The sequence below is a fragment of the Diplotaxodon limnothrissa genome, linkage group LG1 (assembly GCF_057381915.1).
Source record: "Diplotaxodon limnothrissa isolate DT_005_m linkage group LG1, D_limnothrissa_male_GT1.1, whole genome shotgun sequence".
NCBI classification, from domain to species: domain Eukaryota; kingdom Metazoa; phylum Chordata; class Actinopteri; order Cichliformes; family Cichlidae; genus Diplotaxodon; species Diplotaxodon limnothrissa.
The window spans coordinates 8533754-8549220 of record NC_140596.1 but is presented as its reverse complement, the minus strand read 5'-3'; the positions used below and the strand labels follow the sequence as shown (position 1 = coordinate 8549220).

The 15467-nt window shown below is 38.5% G+C and overlaps 1 protein-coding gene across 1 annotated transcript in view; it reads right to left on the bottom strand.

The window, feature by feature from the left end:
• The window catches only part of lrrc49 (leucine rich repeat containing 49), a 37939-nt gene extending 25200 nt beyond the window's left edge, over positions 1–12739 (bottom strand). The window contains exons 1-9 of the mRNA XM_085352136.1: positions 12656–12739; positions 12465–12530; positions 12321–12369; positions 11666–11866; positions 11446–11539; positions 10707–10910; positions 9818–9884; positions 6711–6854; positions 485–546 (exon numbers count right to left, since the gene is read on the bottom strand). Coding sequence (XP_085208262.1) covers positions 485–546; positions 6711–6854; positions 9818–9884; positions 10707–10910; positions 11446–11539; positions 11666–11866; positions 12321–12369; positions 12465–12530; positions 12656–12739 — 971 coding nt within the window. The remainder of the gene's footprint in view (positions 1–484; positions 547–6710; positions 6855–9817; positions 9885–10706; positions 10911–11445; positions 11540–11665; positions 11867–12320; positions 12370–12464; positions 12531–12655) is intronic.
• Between the last annotated feature and the right edge of the window lie 2728 nt (positions 12740–15467).

Sequence of the window (15467 nt, the reverse complement as noted above, 5' to 3'; positions counted from 1 at the left end):
ATTCTATGAGGTTTTTATTGCTGGGCTCAGAAATGAAGAAGAAAAGAAAAGAAAGGAGGACAGATACTGGAAAAAAGTGTGTAAAGCTGTCTGACAGTTAGCACTAAGACAAAAAAAAATCATACCTCTCATTCATCCTACATGCCCTTACCTAGGTATATTTTCCATTAATTCATCCAACCTCCAAATCTGTCATCAATAATTATCTTCTCACAACCTGCTTCTTTGTTGCCCAAATAACTTTAAACATTCTCACACCCATTTCTTAGGTAACAGATGATTAAATACTAACAATAAAGAGCACATCGAGGATTTGTTATTTTCTAGGTTGCAGAAATTGCCCACTACAGCAAATCTGTGAGTGTGTCTGGCTGTGGGTGTGTATTCTCTGCCCAAAGCCATGGGAGGGGACGTGGCACTGTCCGGCCACCATCCCTATTTCTATCCTGCGGGGAGGAGGGAGTTAAGCGGTACAAGCTCTTACCTGGTGATGTTGTTGCAGCTGAGAAAGAGGCGCTGCAACAAGGGCAGGCGGTCCACCTCAGTCTATAAAGAGAAAGAGGGAGAGGGAAGACAGAGAGATGGAGGGATGTGAAGATGAGAAGGTGCTCAGGAAGAGGGCACTGCATCGTCACTGTCGTCAAGGCTCTGTATCCCTCTCCATTCCCTCAGTCACCTTGCAGCTCTCAGCTCCAGCATGCAGCATCCCCATCCACCCTGCGCATGCACACACACATACACACACACACACACATATAGCATGCTGCCTTGTCTGCACATGGAGAGGAGGGGCAACAGAGAGAGAGAGAGAGGAAGAGAGCGAGAATAGATAGAATATGAGGAGGAAAGGGGGGAGGGGAGAGTGGAGAATGTGCTGCGCTAATGCAGAGATCCCCTGCTGCAGGAAGCTAACTTGAAATGCTCAGTGGAAAGCATAGTGATATAAAACAAGCAGCTTACTAAGGTAGTGCACCTCATCATGCAATAGCTGGAGAAAATTCAGTGGAAACTGACAGGGATGTGGAGAGTTTTACCATCAGGCAGGCTCAGCATCAAAAATCGATGCACAATTTACTGAGGGGGTGGGGGAAAAGCAGCAGCTGGGCAGCTGGCACGCTGAATTGGACACACAGGGACAAGTGCAATGTCATAATCACGTAAACTATTTGGATGACAGCATGGGGTAAATCACATTCTCTAGTATCAAGGTCTGGGCTTTCTTTATGTGTGTCGCTGGACAATGTTGGCTATACTGGAAGCAAAGAGGACACTCCCATCAGCAGTCTGACTGGGCTGCGTCACTATCCACCCACACTGCAGCCAATGCCTCACAAACCTCCTTCAGTTTCCTGCTAGGCTCTGTTCTATTATGAGGTTAGACTGGTGTTCAGGTCATGCTAGCACCCCTGCAGAAGAACAGTGCAGCCAGGTTTCGTCATTTAGAAATCCACAAAATTCCCTCCCACACAAGCATATAGATATAACACAGTTATGCAACACTGCGTTATCAACTGCATATAAGACCAACAAGCTGAGTACAGTATATTTACTACAGATAGAGTAGTAGGCTATGCAACATCAGCAGTAGTGCTAGAGATACTGATAACTGTGAAAGATTTCTACAGAAAAAACTGGGGAGGAGGTTTTTCCTGCTGACAATAGGCTGGGTTAACCTTAGATAGGTCATCAGTCCATCACATGACCAACACAAAACTCACAAGGCCAATGCCAAAGATCATCTGTAGGAAGCTGGAGTACCGAGAGAAAATCCATACAGACACAGTGCTAACAATGGTAACCACTGCATCACTGTGCCGTTCCTCCCCTACAATTATACACATCAAAACTCAGTTAAAAGAAACATTTAATATTTACAACTTGGCTTTTTTAAGCTAGTAACAACCTACACATAATTTTTAAGTTCTGCATGAGATTTTAGCAAGATGTTTTAGCTTGTTTAACACATTAATTTACATTAGTTTACACTATGCCTCCTTATCTAGACTTCTGCGTCATGATAACCAAAAATGTTGAATTAGAAATACGTGCATGAAATAGTGGTGAGACAAGGAGTTAGTAAACACTAAATCAGGGTTGTAAACTCAAATTTCTAATTGGCACATAAGGTGGGTCCTGTGCGGTATATGTAATACAGTTTTTCTCAGTCGCTTTGGTGCGTTTCTCAGATCAGAATTGAAATTCTCATAACTATTAGTTCAACCTCCACAACACTCAGTCATTTGTGCACATCATAGTAGCAATTTCTCCTCTCTCTGAACAAACTGCAAATGATTTTGGACATGAATCAGTTGCTTCCATACATTTCCCTGCTGCTTTCTGACATTTCCATTTGCTTATGTCATGTCAGTCAAAAGTAATCATACCTATGGATGCTGAATAGTCGTTCCCAATAAAACTAATAGTCATACATCCATTGCTTGAGTCATCACACACAAAATTGTTGAACTAGTTATCACATGCCAAATATTGGCCATCTGTCAAGCAAATCCTATACCTTTCTGTATCATTGTTCCTGGAAATGTCTCCGAAATTGAACAATTGATCTCGGGTGAATTACAGCTGTCACTCATGAAGATGAAGAGGCATGTGAAAGTTTAGTTGTAACCAATGACAAACAACTTGTTCACTGTCAATTATGGATGAATCCTGTGAATCCCCAATTGGCAAGCATATATAAACTGCGCAGGAGCTAGTGTGTACCATTTCTACACTTCTGTGACACAAAATGGAAGGTCAGCACCGTGGAAGAGGGGTGAGGATGCGGGGAGGAAGGGGAAGGGGAAGAGGGAGAAGAGGCAGATATAGGCGGATTCCTAATGAAATAAGGGCTACAATTGTGGACCATGTTGTCAATCACGGCCTCACCATGGAGGAGGCTGGTCGAAGGGTGCAACCCAATATTGGAAGAACTACTGTCAGTTCAATCATTCAAACATTCCGTAGGGAAAACAGGTATGCAAACAGTAATACACTGTACTGTACTGTGCCATCTCAGACACATCACATGTTACTGTACTGTATTTGCAATTTCACAAAAAGTTCACTCTGCACCACATAGGATTGTAAGACAACCTCGCGGAGGCGGAAGAGGGCCCCTTTTTACCCCACAGCAAGAAGAAGCCATTTGTGCAATGGTCATTGCAAACAATGCAATAAAGCTGAGAGACATACAAAGCGCTGTCATAGAGAATTACACGGTATTTGGCAATATTGAATCTGTTCCAATTTCAACAATTGACAGAGTACTCAAGAAAAATGAAATCCACATGAGCAAATGGCCCTGCTAGCAGCCATGGATGCAGCATGTGACGACATCACAGCAGGGTCCTGCAGAGGATGGATTCGCCACTCCAGGAGATACTTTCCTCGCTGCATTGCGAGGGATAACATCTGTTGTGATGTAGATGAAAATATGTGGCCAGACAGACAGGAACGTCTGGATGTGCCAGAATGATTTACTGTACTGTTACATGTGCTGTTTATTGTTCACATTAGTGCACAGCTCTACCAAATGGGTGATTTTATGTTTACATGTATTCTACAGTGCACAAGTGACTGTAGCATATTTTTCTTTTGCACAATTCTGTAGGATTACAAACACTTCTACACAATGGAAATGTGAAACGTACGTATTCAGTGTCTCAGTTACTCACAAGACTCCCATAACATCTACAGTGACTTTACTGCACATTTCAGATGGCTGTACAGGTAGGCCATAGTGCTGTCGTCAGCATTTTCAGGTGTCACCAGTTGTTTTTGCAATGGGAAACACTGAAATTATAAACTGTCATAGTGGAAACATGACAATGCCATTTGACTATCTTGTTCATAAAGATGGTGTCAAGACTTTTCATTTTGATGGCACTGACAGTTTCATTGACATGGATACTTGCTTTTGAGGTATGGATAATCAATTCTGTGCATGTGACGTGCTTTTGCAGGCTATCCACTAGGTTTTGCAGTTTGCACTAATTGTTTTGGGAAATGCACTAACTGCTGTGCAAATGTTAATGGTGTTCTGAGAAACGCACCAAAGCGACTGAGAAAAACTGTAAATAATCATTTATACTTTATTGATCCCCGTGGGATCCACCTTGCATAGGGGTACCTCAGGGTAGACGTTCAGTGGATTTGAACCCCTGACTTTCCGATCATGGGGCCAGCAACATCTAACAACACATACGAGAGCTATTGCTCAAAGGAGATAATTCAATGGAACTGAGATAGATAGATAGATAGATAGATAGATAGATAGATAGATAGATAGATAGATAGATAGATAGATAGATAAGCAGGGTTTATTTATTTCTTTCTTCTATGACAAATGCAAGTCATGCTATGCAGTGCTCAACCAACTCAACTCAACCATCAATCACATTTACAGTCTCTGTCTATGCCTGCTTTTGTATGGATGCTAGTGAACTAGTAGCCACTCCTGGCTGTCTGAAACTAAATATAGCAGCCCTGTCTCAGACAGAATGATGTCATCACTGAGCTGATGAGCTGCATAACAATCGCCCACCAATGTGGTCCTTTTTTAGGAAGTCTCATAAGAGATCAGCTTACAGGATCTCTTATGAGGCTGGGTAGAGCGGTGTGTGTGTGTATTCTTGTTTGCCTGTATGCCTGCGGGTGTGTATTTATGTATCTGTGTGCCCGTGCCTTCACCTCTTTATCCCAGCTCCACCCTCTCTTTACTGACAGCTTGCGTGTCTTCATTTTCACACTCATACTCAGCTCTGGCTGAGGCATTATTCAATAAACACAGAAAAACCTCTCATCACCGCTGTCTCATCTGCATGCAATACCAACACACCACAAAAGAGCAAGAAAGCTGCTCATGTAAACACAGGTACATGTGGCTGCTGGGAGGGTTTCTAAGACCGTAAGCTGGTGGGTTTTGTGGAAGTTCCTTCAATAGCACAGGCTTGAGATGTGATTTCATCTGCTTTATGCGACTGCGCATTATAACTGCAGATGCTGTGACATGGGGCACACTCCTGTGTTGTTCTTGCATGACCTTTGAGACACTTCACATGTCAGCCAAAACATTTTGTGGTCCTCACTTGGCTTTTAAGTTGTAGAAGTTAAGAGTTTCTCCCTGCAACAACATAACATAACACACAGTTTCCATGTTCCCAGGCCATACTGGAAAAACATAGAAATTACTAAGTTGCTGTTACTGTTTACTGACCTGTTTTGGGAAACACTTCAAGCTATTTACTCAGGAACATCCAAAAATCCTCTTTCCCATAAACCGTGTCAATATATAAAACTCACCTAATTAATTACTCTACAGTAAAACTACCAAAGAGCAATATAGAGTTTCTACATTTTTCTATGTAGTCTTTTGGCTCACAGACAAACCCTTCTGTTAATGCATAAAGTCAGTCTGCCAGTGCCATGCCTTTTTTTCTTAGACTGCTTTATCACTGCTCAAGCTGACTGCACTTTTCTTTCAAACAAATCATCATTCCCACAGCCAAAAATATAAAATGGATCCCTTAGTGACATGCAGCGAATTTCATAATGGAAAGGAACACCTAAGAGGAAGGATGGATGACTGGGTGCAAAGTAATCAAGTTTAAGAGTTGCTTTCAAAGAAAGACAGTGTCAGTGTTTTTTTCAGGTTAAGAATTTCACTTTTTATCTGCTTTCCCTTTCATGACAGAGAGAAAACCTGAGCACCTGGAACGTGGTTATTTAGTTTGTACAAGGTATAAGCACTTGGCAGCAAGCAGCAATAATGACAGAGACCAAGAAACTGCTGAGGGGTAGCATTTTTCCTCTCCTGTGTATCAAATAAAATACAACATCCGATAATTAGGACTGGAAGTGTTTTGTGATCAGAAATTGCAGGCAGACGGCAGGCTGAGTGACGGGAAGGGCTTTCAACTGATTCAAAATGTTGAAATCCGTTTTTATTTTCTATCTTAAAAAGCATGAAAGGGCTTAGGGGATTTGCATACAAATGAAGGGGCCTGTTTTGGCATGCACTGTTGTGTTTATCAGATTAAAACTATAGAAACCAAAGGGAGTAAGTTTCCGTGTTTAGAATATCCAGTTTCTCTTTCAGCGTGCCAGAAAGTCGGTGGGAGGTTGTGGGTAATGAGTTATGTCTCCCTAGGTAACACCAACAGTGATATACTCCACCACCACTTTCTCACAAAGGTTCCATTAATGTTATTTTTATTTTTGTTATTTTGTGGCTGTAAAAACTGATATGTTGATCCATAGCAAAGGTAACAGTAACCATCCAAGGGACCTGGTCCACAAGTGGTAATTTGAACATGAAAGATAAAGTACAATTGCTATTGCTTTCATCTTCAGAGGCACATTTTCTGAACAGTAATAAGAAAAAAAATAATTGGTAGCTGCAGGAACTTCAAAGAACCACAGGGTAGCTGTAGTGTTGGGATATAGCTGTGTGCTGCATCACACTAGGGTCTACAAGTCGGATATAGCTAAGTTAAATCAATGCACAATGTAAGATCTAAGCGTGCAAACATTTTTGTATTTGTACTTTCAAACTGATGGAAATAAGGGAACTGAATAAGCGAACAGAAAGAAAGGCCAAAAAGCAGGAAGTGCTTTTGCTTTTTGTTTTTTAACATGAAGGAAAAGGACAGTACGCATGCAAAACACTTACATACAAAAATCTATAATTAGTTGGAAAAGAGTTCCCTCACCACAACAGAGATGCAGTTCTGCCCTAGGTTCAGTTCAGTCAAAGAGTCAAGACCCTGCAAGTTTTCCATTTTGGAGATGTTGTTTCCTGCTAGGTTCAACACTCTTAATTCACTCAGATGAGACACATTTTCTATCCTGCAGATCTAAAGGAAAGCACAGTATGACAAAATTAGTTAAAAACAAAACTAAAATGCATGTAAAAGAGCAATCATATCATATATTACCCAATTCTATGCAGTGAGGCACAGATTAAGGCTGGATTAGCAGAGTATAACATACTTGAATTGTATATTTGAATTTCTTTCTCTAAAATGACACACATGCTGTCTGGCTAACCAAATCATGAAAACAAAAGAAATAACTAAGAGTCAGTCAATGGTGGAATCTTACCCCACCTTCTCCATCACACTGCTTGGAGAAAAACATTTATAAACCTCTGTAAGAGTGACATTTTTAATACTTCACACAAATTCCCAGTGGCTGTTATCAAGATGGTGATGTATTTGCCTATTCCTACTGTGCACACTATAAACTATACTACACTATAAGAAAAGGCGGACAATGCTTTACGAGTTGATGATTCTGTGAAAACACAAAATCCAAACATAACTGCTGTTTAAATGGTAAACAGAACAGATGGATTGAAAATCTATATTGAATATGAGACTAAAAAAGTTCTTGTCTAGGATATCTTTTCAGATGGTCTGAAATATCAGTGTTTATAAATGTAAAAGCTAAAGAGACATTTATTTAGTAATATAAAGCAGAAACACTGCAGTATGATCTTAGTCAGCACCACAGCATAAATTGCATCTGATTTATATCTTGTTTTAGAATAGAATAGAATAGAATTCAACTTTATTGTCATTGCACATGCACAGGTACAGGGCAACGAAATGCAGTTTTGGGAGCTTAGATAGGTGTTCATTAAAATAGGAATAAATAGATTATGAATTTTGGCCCGAAATACAGTCTGCACACTGTAAGTGTTCATCAATTTAAACAATCGAGCCACCATGATAAATGTTGCTGAGAATCATTAAACAAAGGGGCAAGTGTAGACTTTTTACCTATATCTCACTTTGGGAATTGATAAAACTAATTGTTCTGTAACACGCATTTTAAAATCAAAGGACATAACCTTTACAACGGACAGACACATGGATATGAATTCATAAACTCTGTATCTCTGTACACACTGAAATAGATTTTGGATAGCCCCATTCTAAAATATATGAGAATCTTAAGTTACAGACTATGAATTTGGTGATTTCCAGTGAAGAAGGTCAGGACCCGGAGTTTGGCAAGAGGCTTCTGTCTCACAGGTAAAGGCCTGTTCTTCTACACTTGGTATGTTTATTTCAAATGACATAGGAAAAATAAGTATGTGTCACAAGTATCGTTGGTCACGGATATTCTTGTGGGGAAATCCTGTCTAAACTTCACCTCGTCCCAGAGTGATGTGCCAACCAAACATGGCAGACAGAGTCAAACTTAATCAACATCATCATTTGTAGGAGCGAGAGTTCTACATGACTTTAGCCAACTTCTCTAAGAGAGTGATATTTTTTGTCTCTCAATTCAGTGACCCCACAGGGCATTCTCAGCTATTTCTTGAGAACATTTAAGTCAAACTGTTCAAGTGGAAAACATCACAGCCTAAGTAAAGAATTGGTTATTCAACAATCTCAGTTCACATTGTAACCCCAAGACTTGGTCACTGAGACTGAGTGGGTTGAAGGCCGACTCCCAGAGAGAATATCTCATTCTGAATAGCTCCAGCAAACTGGAAAAGAAACCTCTCGCTGGTACAGCAATAAATGGGTAAAATGGCTGAGTTTTAGATGTTTGTGAGCTTCCCAGCTCAAGGATGGGGGGAAGAAAGGATAACAGTGATGCAAAGCTTGTGGTCAAAAGGGGGGGGGGAAGACAAGCAGCTGGTGTTCTGTGGCCAAAAGTCACTTAACAACAACTATAATTCATCCACTTCATAATCTTGAATTATCATTATGCAGCAATTCAGAATACATTTGGGTGGTCAGATCTCTTGTGAGTTTGGAAAATGTGTTAAAAATATGACTGAACAGTTATTGAGCTGCACAAAACAGAAGGTTTTAAGTTCAGTGTTTGAAAGACAAACTGGCCCTGTGAGAATGATAGATTTATCATCTGCTTTACAATAGGTGTCTGCCAGAGTACGAGCCTAAATATAATGTGCTTGCATTACAAATAAGAGCAAAAGAGCTAAAGAAGTTTCATTATTAATTCAACTGCAAGATTATAAAAACTGCTAAAATTAACCATATATATGTAGTTAGTAAGCACAAGTCAACACTGTTGAGGCAACAGAGAAATCTCTGTCAGGAAAAATAACGTAAAACTAACAATCATTGAATGGCAACTGTAATGCTTGCTCGTGTAAAGAGCAACCGACCTCAGAAAGAGAGCAAGTCTTACCAGAGCTCTGGAGTAGCTCTCTGAGGAGGCGTGTAGGCGGCATTCTGGCAAAACACTAATTTGACCAAGGGAAGCCTTTCTATGTTGTCTTCCTTTTCCATTAGTTGTTAAAATTCTCATTTGACATAATTTTATTTCTCAGGCTTTTAATATCATTAAGCAGGCTCTATTCTCAAGGAACAAAACAGTATAATAATAGATAATAATAGAATGAGACAATTTAGGAACACTATAATCTACAAGAGTTCAAAACATTACCCAGTGCTGAAAACATAAAAAAAACAGTTCCATCTGTTCGATAAATTATGCGATGGCCACTGAGAAAATTAATGTGGGAGTAGGTATTAGACAACAGCTTGTGGGTTCTGATGGTTTTCAGTGCTTTCTTCTCTTAGAGTGCTGTGAACTATGTGAAAAGCTGAAGTTAAGTGCCCAAAACAACGAGCCAGATTTCTGGCTTTAAAAACAAACCTCAGTATTAAAGTGAATTAACTGCTCCTAATACATGGTTTAGAACATGGAAGAGTCAATCCACTCATACTGAACTTTGAAGCCTACAACCATGATCAGCCTTTACACCACTGGCAACTAAATTAACACTGTTTAATATACATGTCCTGTAGGAGGGATGACGGTAAAGGAACAGCACCTGATTGTCATGCAAATCCAACATATTCAGTTTAGACAAGCTGTCCAGGCAGCAGATTTCATGAATTCTGCAAAGTACAAGGAAAAATGTGACACATAATGGGAAAACACAACATGAAACAGAATTTGTCTGTAGAGTGGCAACAGTTACGTAACACGTATTATGTTAATTCTGGCTTAATGAAAAACCAACAGGAAAATTTAAAAAGGTTGCAGTTTTTGAGGGAACAGCAGCAGTACAGGTAATATCCAGTAATATATTGTTCAGAGCTCTCCATGTGGATGGAGATCATATAACACTGAACAATAATTTGCTGTGGTCTTTTGAAAATGCCAACAAATAAAGTAGAGGAATTTCTTACTGTTCAGTTACTATGACCTCAGATACTGATTTGCAAAGACAAATGTCATGTTTGAAAGAAAGTGGAAGAAATGCCAGAGTTCACCTGTAAGATCTTTATGTCAAAAAGATGTGACTTTGATCCTGAACCTGCTGACCTTTTGAAACAAAAATGTCACTAAGATGATTGCTTTTCAAATGGAACTGGGTTTAATCATTTCTGATGCTGACCATGTAGCCGTACCTAGTTAATTCAAATGTATTAAATGCTAAATGTAAACAACATTTTCATTTCATGGCAGCACTGTTGAACCCCTTTTAACTATTAATAAATGCTGCAACTTTCATTGCATATTGACCATATTATTAGAGATGTTTAACAAAAGAACAATAAAGCTACTCAAGTGGTTATCTTGCATTAGCACAACTGAACTGCACATTGTCAAAGTCGATTATGTTTTTATCATACTAAAAATAAGCTTCATAATATCTATAATTGTACTATCTGTGCTGTCTTTGTTTGTTTACACTTCCTGTCATGGCAACTAACCTGTTCTTCCCCAGTATGAGGATCTTGAGAGACCTCAGAACTTCAATGCCAGCCATGTCACTGATGTGATTGTCATGCAAATTCAGTAAAACCAGCTGCTGCAAATGTGACAAATTTTGGATCTTTGTAATTAGATTGTGCTGAAGGTTGAGAAACTGCAGTTCTTTTACAAAGTCCAACTGTGGGCATTCCTCCAGAGATTGTCTAAAGTATTGGGGGGAAAACATATCACAAGATTTAGACTTTAAATAAAATCTATACATTTTTGTAACAGAATTAATGAAACAAATATTGTCAGCTCAGGTTAATGATTCAAATAACTAGATCAGTTTTTCAATATACATATTAACTAAGTGATTTCTGCTCAGTCTGTCAGTAGAATATTTAGTCAGAATTACTGCCATTTTATCTGGAGATACTGGTTAGTTATTTAAAGAGACTCTGCTGCTCCCTTGTGGCAATCTTAAGCCTTTGCCATTTTAGTTAGTCTCATGGTTCCTACAGCAAATGATGACTGTGAAGGTCAGAATGAGTTAATAAAATTCAGTGGCATAAGCATGTCAGAAGAATATGAATGCCTTTGCAGGTAAAAGATTCAAAGAACAGCTGATACATGTGACATGTTAAAGATAGTTCCAGCTTACAGTGACTTTAAGCTAGACAGCAATGTACTACAACTCTGTACTACAACACATACACTTTACAGACAATATAGAATACATAGGCAGATAAAGGGTACCTTTCCAAGTCAATTCGTTGAAAACTGGATGTGAAAGGCAATTGAGTGGAGAGAAAACCAGGCACAGCACTGTAATTACGTCCAGGAAAATCACCTGAAATAGATATCACAAACTGAAATCAGGGTACACTTAAAAGCAAAGTGCACAACATAAAATATGTCTACAAAACTGTGCATGCAAAGGTTATCTTAATTCTATCATTTTTTAATTGAATAGTACCTGCAGGTTTTGCATTTTTTAAGGCATGGCCAAAAGTTTCCCCCGTACACTGGGTTTGTCTCCTTGCTGTGTGTCTTGCTTTGTATGCAGCATTTGAAACGGCAGCTCCACTGAGCAGCACTTTTTGATTATATGTACATTTGTCACTTGCAAATAGTTCCTGTACAACTCTTTTCTGGATGCCTGCATGTAAACTGTTTTCTACGAAAGATAAAATATAGTAAATAAGTGCAAAGAAAACATTTTTACACAGCAGTTGCATGTCAGTGGTTCTAAAACTGCGGAGCAGGCCCCACTGATTAGACTTTAAGCCACTGCAAGTGGGCTGTGGACAACCAGAGAAATGTGTGATGTAAACTTTGGTTAAATTAATATGACTCTGAAGGGAAAATGCACAAAACAGATTTTTCCTGAGACTATTATGATGACTTTTATTTCTCTATAATCCAAAATAGATACTTACTATTGTTGATGATTTATTTTAAAACTGTAGCATGCCAGATGACCTTTATTGTCTTCTGAAGCAGGGCATCTCCAGAGAAAGTTTGAGAACCACAGCCATGCCCAGTAATTAATATATGCAAATATGCTGCTGAATCACACAAAATCCTCTTGGGTGGTGAGTACTTGAATGAGTTAAGTGGGTCAAACCTACCTAGGTCAGAGTGGTTAAATGTTTCTTTTACATGATCTTGAGATTCACTCTGAAAAAAGATAAAGAGACCAACCTCTAAACGCCTTGAAAACTATAAGCACTACATAGCCATTACTATTCCAGTGTGCTCTTTTAATGACTCACCATCGCTTGTGCTCTCGCTGGCACGAGAGATTTCACAGTCGTGAGGTGCAACTTGCAGCTGTTGATCTACAGAAATATTGAACAGTGTTTATCTAATAAGACACAGGCAAATATGCTCAGACATAACCGTGTATCGACACTTTAAGTAGTGTTTGGAAAGCGTCCGTAAAATTATTAAAAACGGTATTTACCATAGGGGTGAGAAACATCCATTTTTCGCTTGTGTTCTGTTTATGAGAGCGGATGATTTTACCCTCGGCCAAATCCTGCTCCATCTAGCTAACGTTTATTGAAGATGGCAGTTAAAGCACACCTGACAAAACAAAACAAAAGAAAACTCGTATTATTTATGAATGATTAAAATAAATATGTGAATTCAACTGCTACAGCTAAGTTATAGCCTAGATTCGTTTCTCGTACAGAATAGCTCTTCACCTCTGCAGCTACAAACTTCCCCGAGGGCAACACTGTTACCACGGCAACGACGGGCGTTGCTTGGTTACACTCACTTCCGGTGTCGCTAATAAGCACTGTGCAAGGAAATGAGAACACGTTTCCCGCTTCGGTGGTGTTTAATTAAGTCAACGTGGGTTTTTCTAAGTAATAAGACTTAATAATAATCGGGAATTTACATGGGTCTCCTTACCCTTTTTCAAAAACTGATCCTGAATATTTCTTATTTAATATTACTGCTAGTGAGTCAAGATACATAGCCTATAGAAAACATCTACTGTGCTCTGGTGTCAGAGTGCATCCTGCCTGATTGATGCTTTTGTGTCTTGTGGGGTTTTTTTTGTTTGTTTGTTTGAGAAATAGCCTGCTGAAATATGTGCATGACAAGGAAAAACAATTCATATTACTTTATCAACTCCCGGTTTTTAACTGCTCATATCTGTTTCAGGAAGAATTCTGCCCTCTTTCAAGTCTTTCCATATATTTAAAACATGCCATTCCTAAGTTTGGGAATAATTTTAGGAATAAATATGATGTAGACTATGTTAGAAAAATCTATACTAACACAATAAGGGCAGGCAAAATTACCTAGAATTGTCTAGAAAAGTAGCAACATCTAACAACTTGCTTACTATTTAGACTTTGAGGGAAAACTTCCTAATGGCAGACCTCCTTCTCCTTCTCCCTTCTAAATCCTTCTTAGCTATTATTCTGCTTTCATGCACATAGAATTACAGCAGAAGTTGTGCTGCTTCTGAATTTGATCGCAATAAATTCTTTATCAAAATATGTGTCAGGAATAATCACAGTTTGCCACAAAAGGTTCAGCTGTGTTCATGTATTCATATTTTTGTCTTTTAAAAAAAGCCCAGTTGTTGAAGAAAAAAGACCCGGCCATCATTTAGTGTTATGTAAGTGTTTTTGTCATTCTCCTGTTTAAACATATGTTTAAAATGTTGCCAAATTATTAAACATAAAAATTATAAATACAATTTTTAACTTAAAATCATATATCCTGATCTAGATACTTAAAGTTGGTAAAAAATAAATAAATAAATAAATAAAAATAAATCCCTTAAAAATAGCAAACAATGGATTCCCTATCAAATTGTCATTTTTGAAAGAATACATAATATATATAAAGAACCAAGACTCTGTAACAGCTGACCGCATCAGTTCAGTTTAGCTGACTGTGGACTCTTTAAAAAACTGCTAAAACCTTTTCTATTTAATCATTCCTTCTGTCGACATTCTTTTGTCATTTCAGTTGTACAGTGCTTTGACTGTGAAAAACAATATCTAAATAAACTTTACTTACTTATTAAGTAATCAAAATACAATCAAGTACTGTAACTATAACCTGGTCTCACATCTTGCAAATCTAATTCAGGCTAATTATGTTTACTTTTTTTTGTGTTTGGGTTATATAATTGTGATTACATGTAATCCATTACTAAACACCCCTTAATTTGTTTATCTTTTAATAGAATATATTATTGCCTTGTAAGCTATTATTTCATACCATGTTTACATCAGGGTTATGTCACAAGTTAATTTGTTTTTGGTCAAATTATCATGAAACAGTAGAACTGGGGTACTGAAAGTAGTATCCCAAAGCAGCAGCACTGGCTCTCTAAGCTGCTGTAATTAGTCTTTCACTTTATAAGCTGCATCTGACAAAGTACATAAATAACAGAGAGTGGGCAGTACGAGGGTCACTTGGGGCTATCCGTGTTTACAGAGTATTGAGTCTTGTTTCCATTTTACATCACACTGAAGATCATTCTCAGTTAAACAGGTCAGGGATAGCATTCAGCCAATCAAATATCCCCTCTCAGAAGACACCTATCTCAAAGTTAATGCAGAAGAAAAAAGCACTGCTTTGACATAGAGGTAGACCAAGCAAAAACTATTAACCTTTGCCCTGGTCAGTCACACCAACTTTTGAGACTGAGGTAGAGTCAGTGTTTTCAAGCCAGCCAACCAACAGAAGAAAGTTAGATAGGTCGAAAGAATATGAGCAGCAGTATCTTCCGCATATCCTAATTGTAGTGTAATGTGTAATATGTAACACAACTAAACAACATTTGCATATAAAACACATTAGCTGTGTATTGTATGCACTTCTCCCATCAAATTTCTGAATACAATTAAACCAAAGTATTTCAAAACCCTGTAATTACTTCGACCTGCACCTGTGAAAATATTGAGGGGTTTTTTTTCACTACTTTATTGCACTCCATATAATTGATGCAGTGCTGACAAAAAATAAAATTAAACACACATTAACACTCGTAGCAGACCTTCTGCACTGTTTTTCTCTGTAAGTATAAGAAAAGGCACAGGTGCAACACATAGCACTAATTATGTTCTATTTAGCTGTGTCGCTAAGTCATAGCTGCAATTTTGGAATTTCTCAGAATGCTGATTCATCCACAGCATTAGCTTCCTGTGCCCTCTTAACATTTTATCTGTGCAGCTACCTGAATTTGAATGACAGTTAGTTAGTTAAAAGTATGTGGTGTATGTAACACAGGCCTAATAGATCTA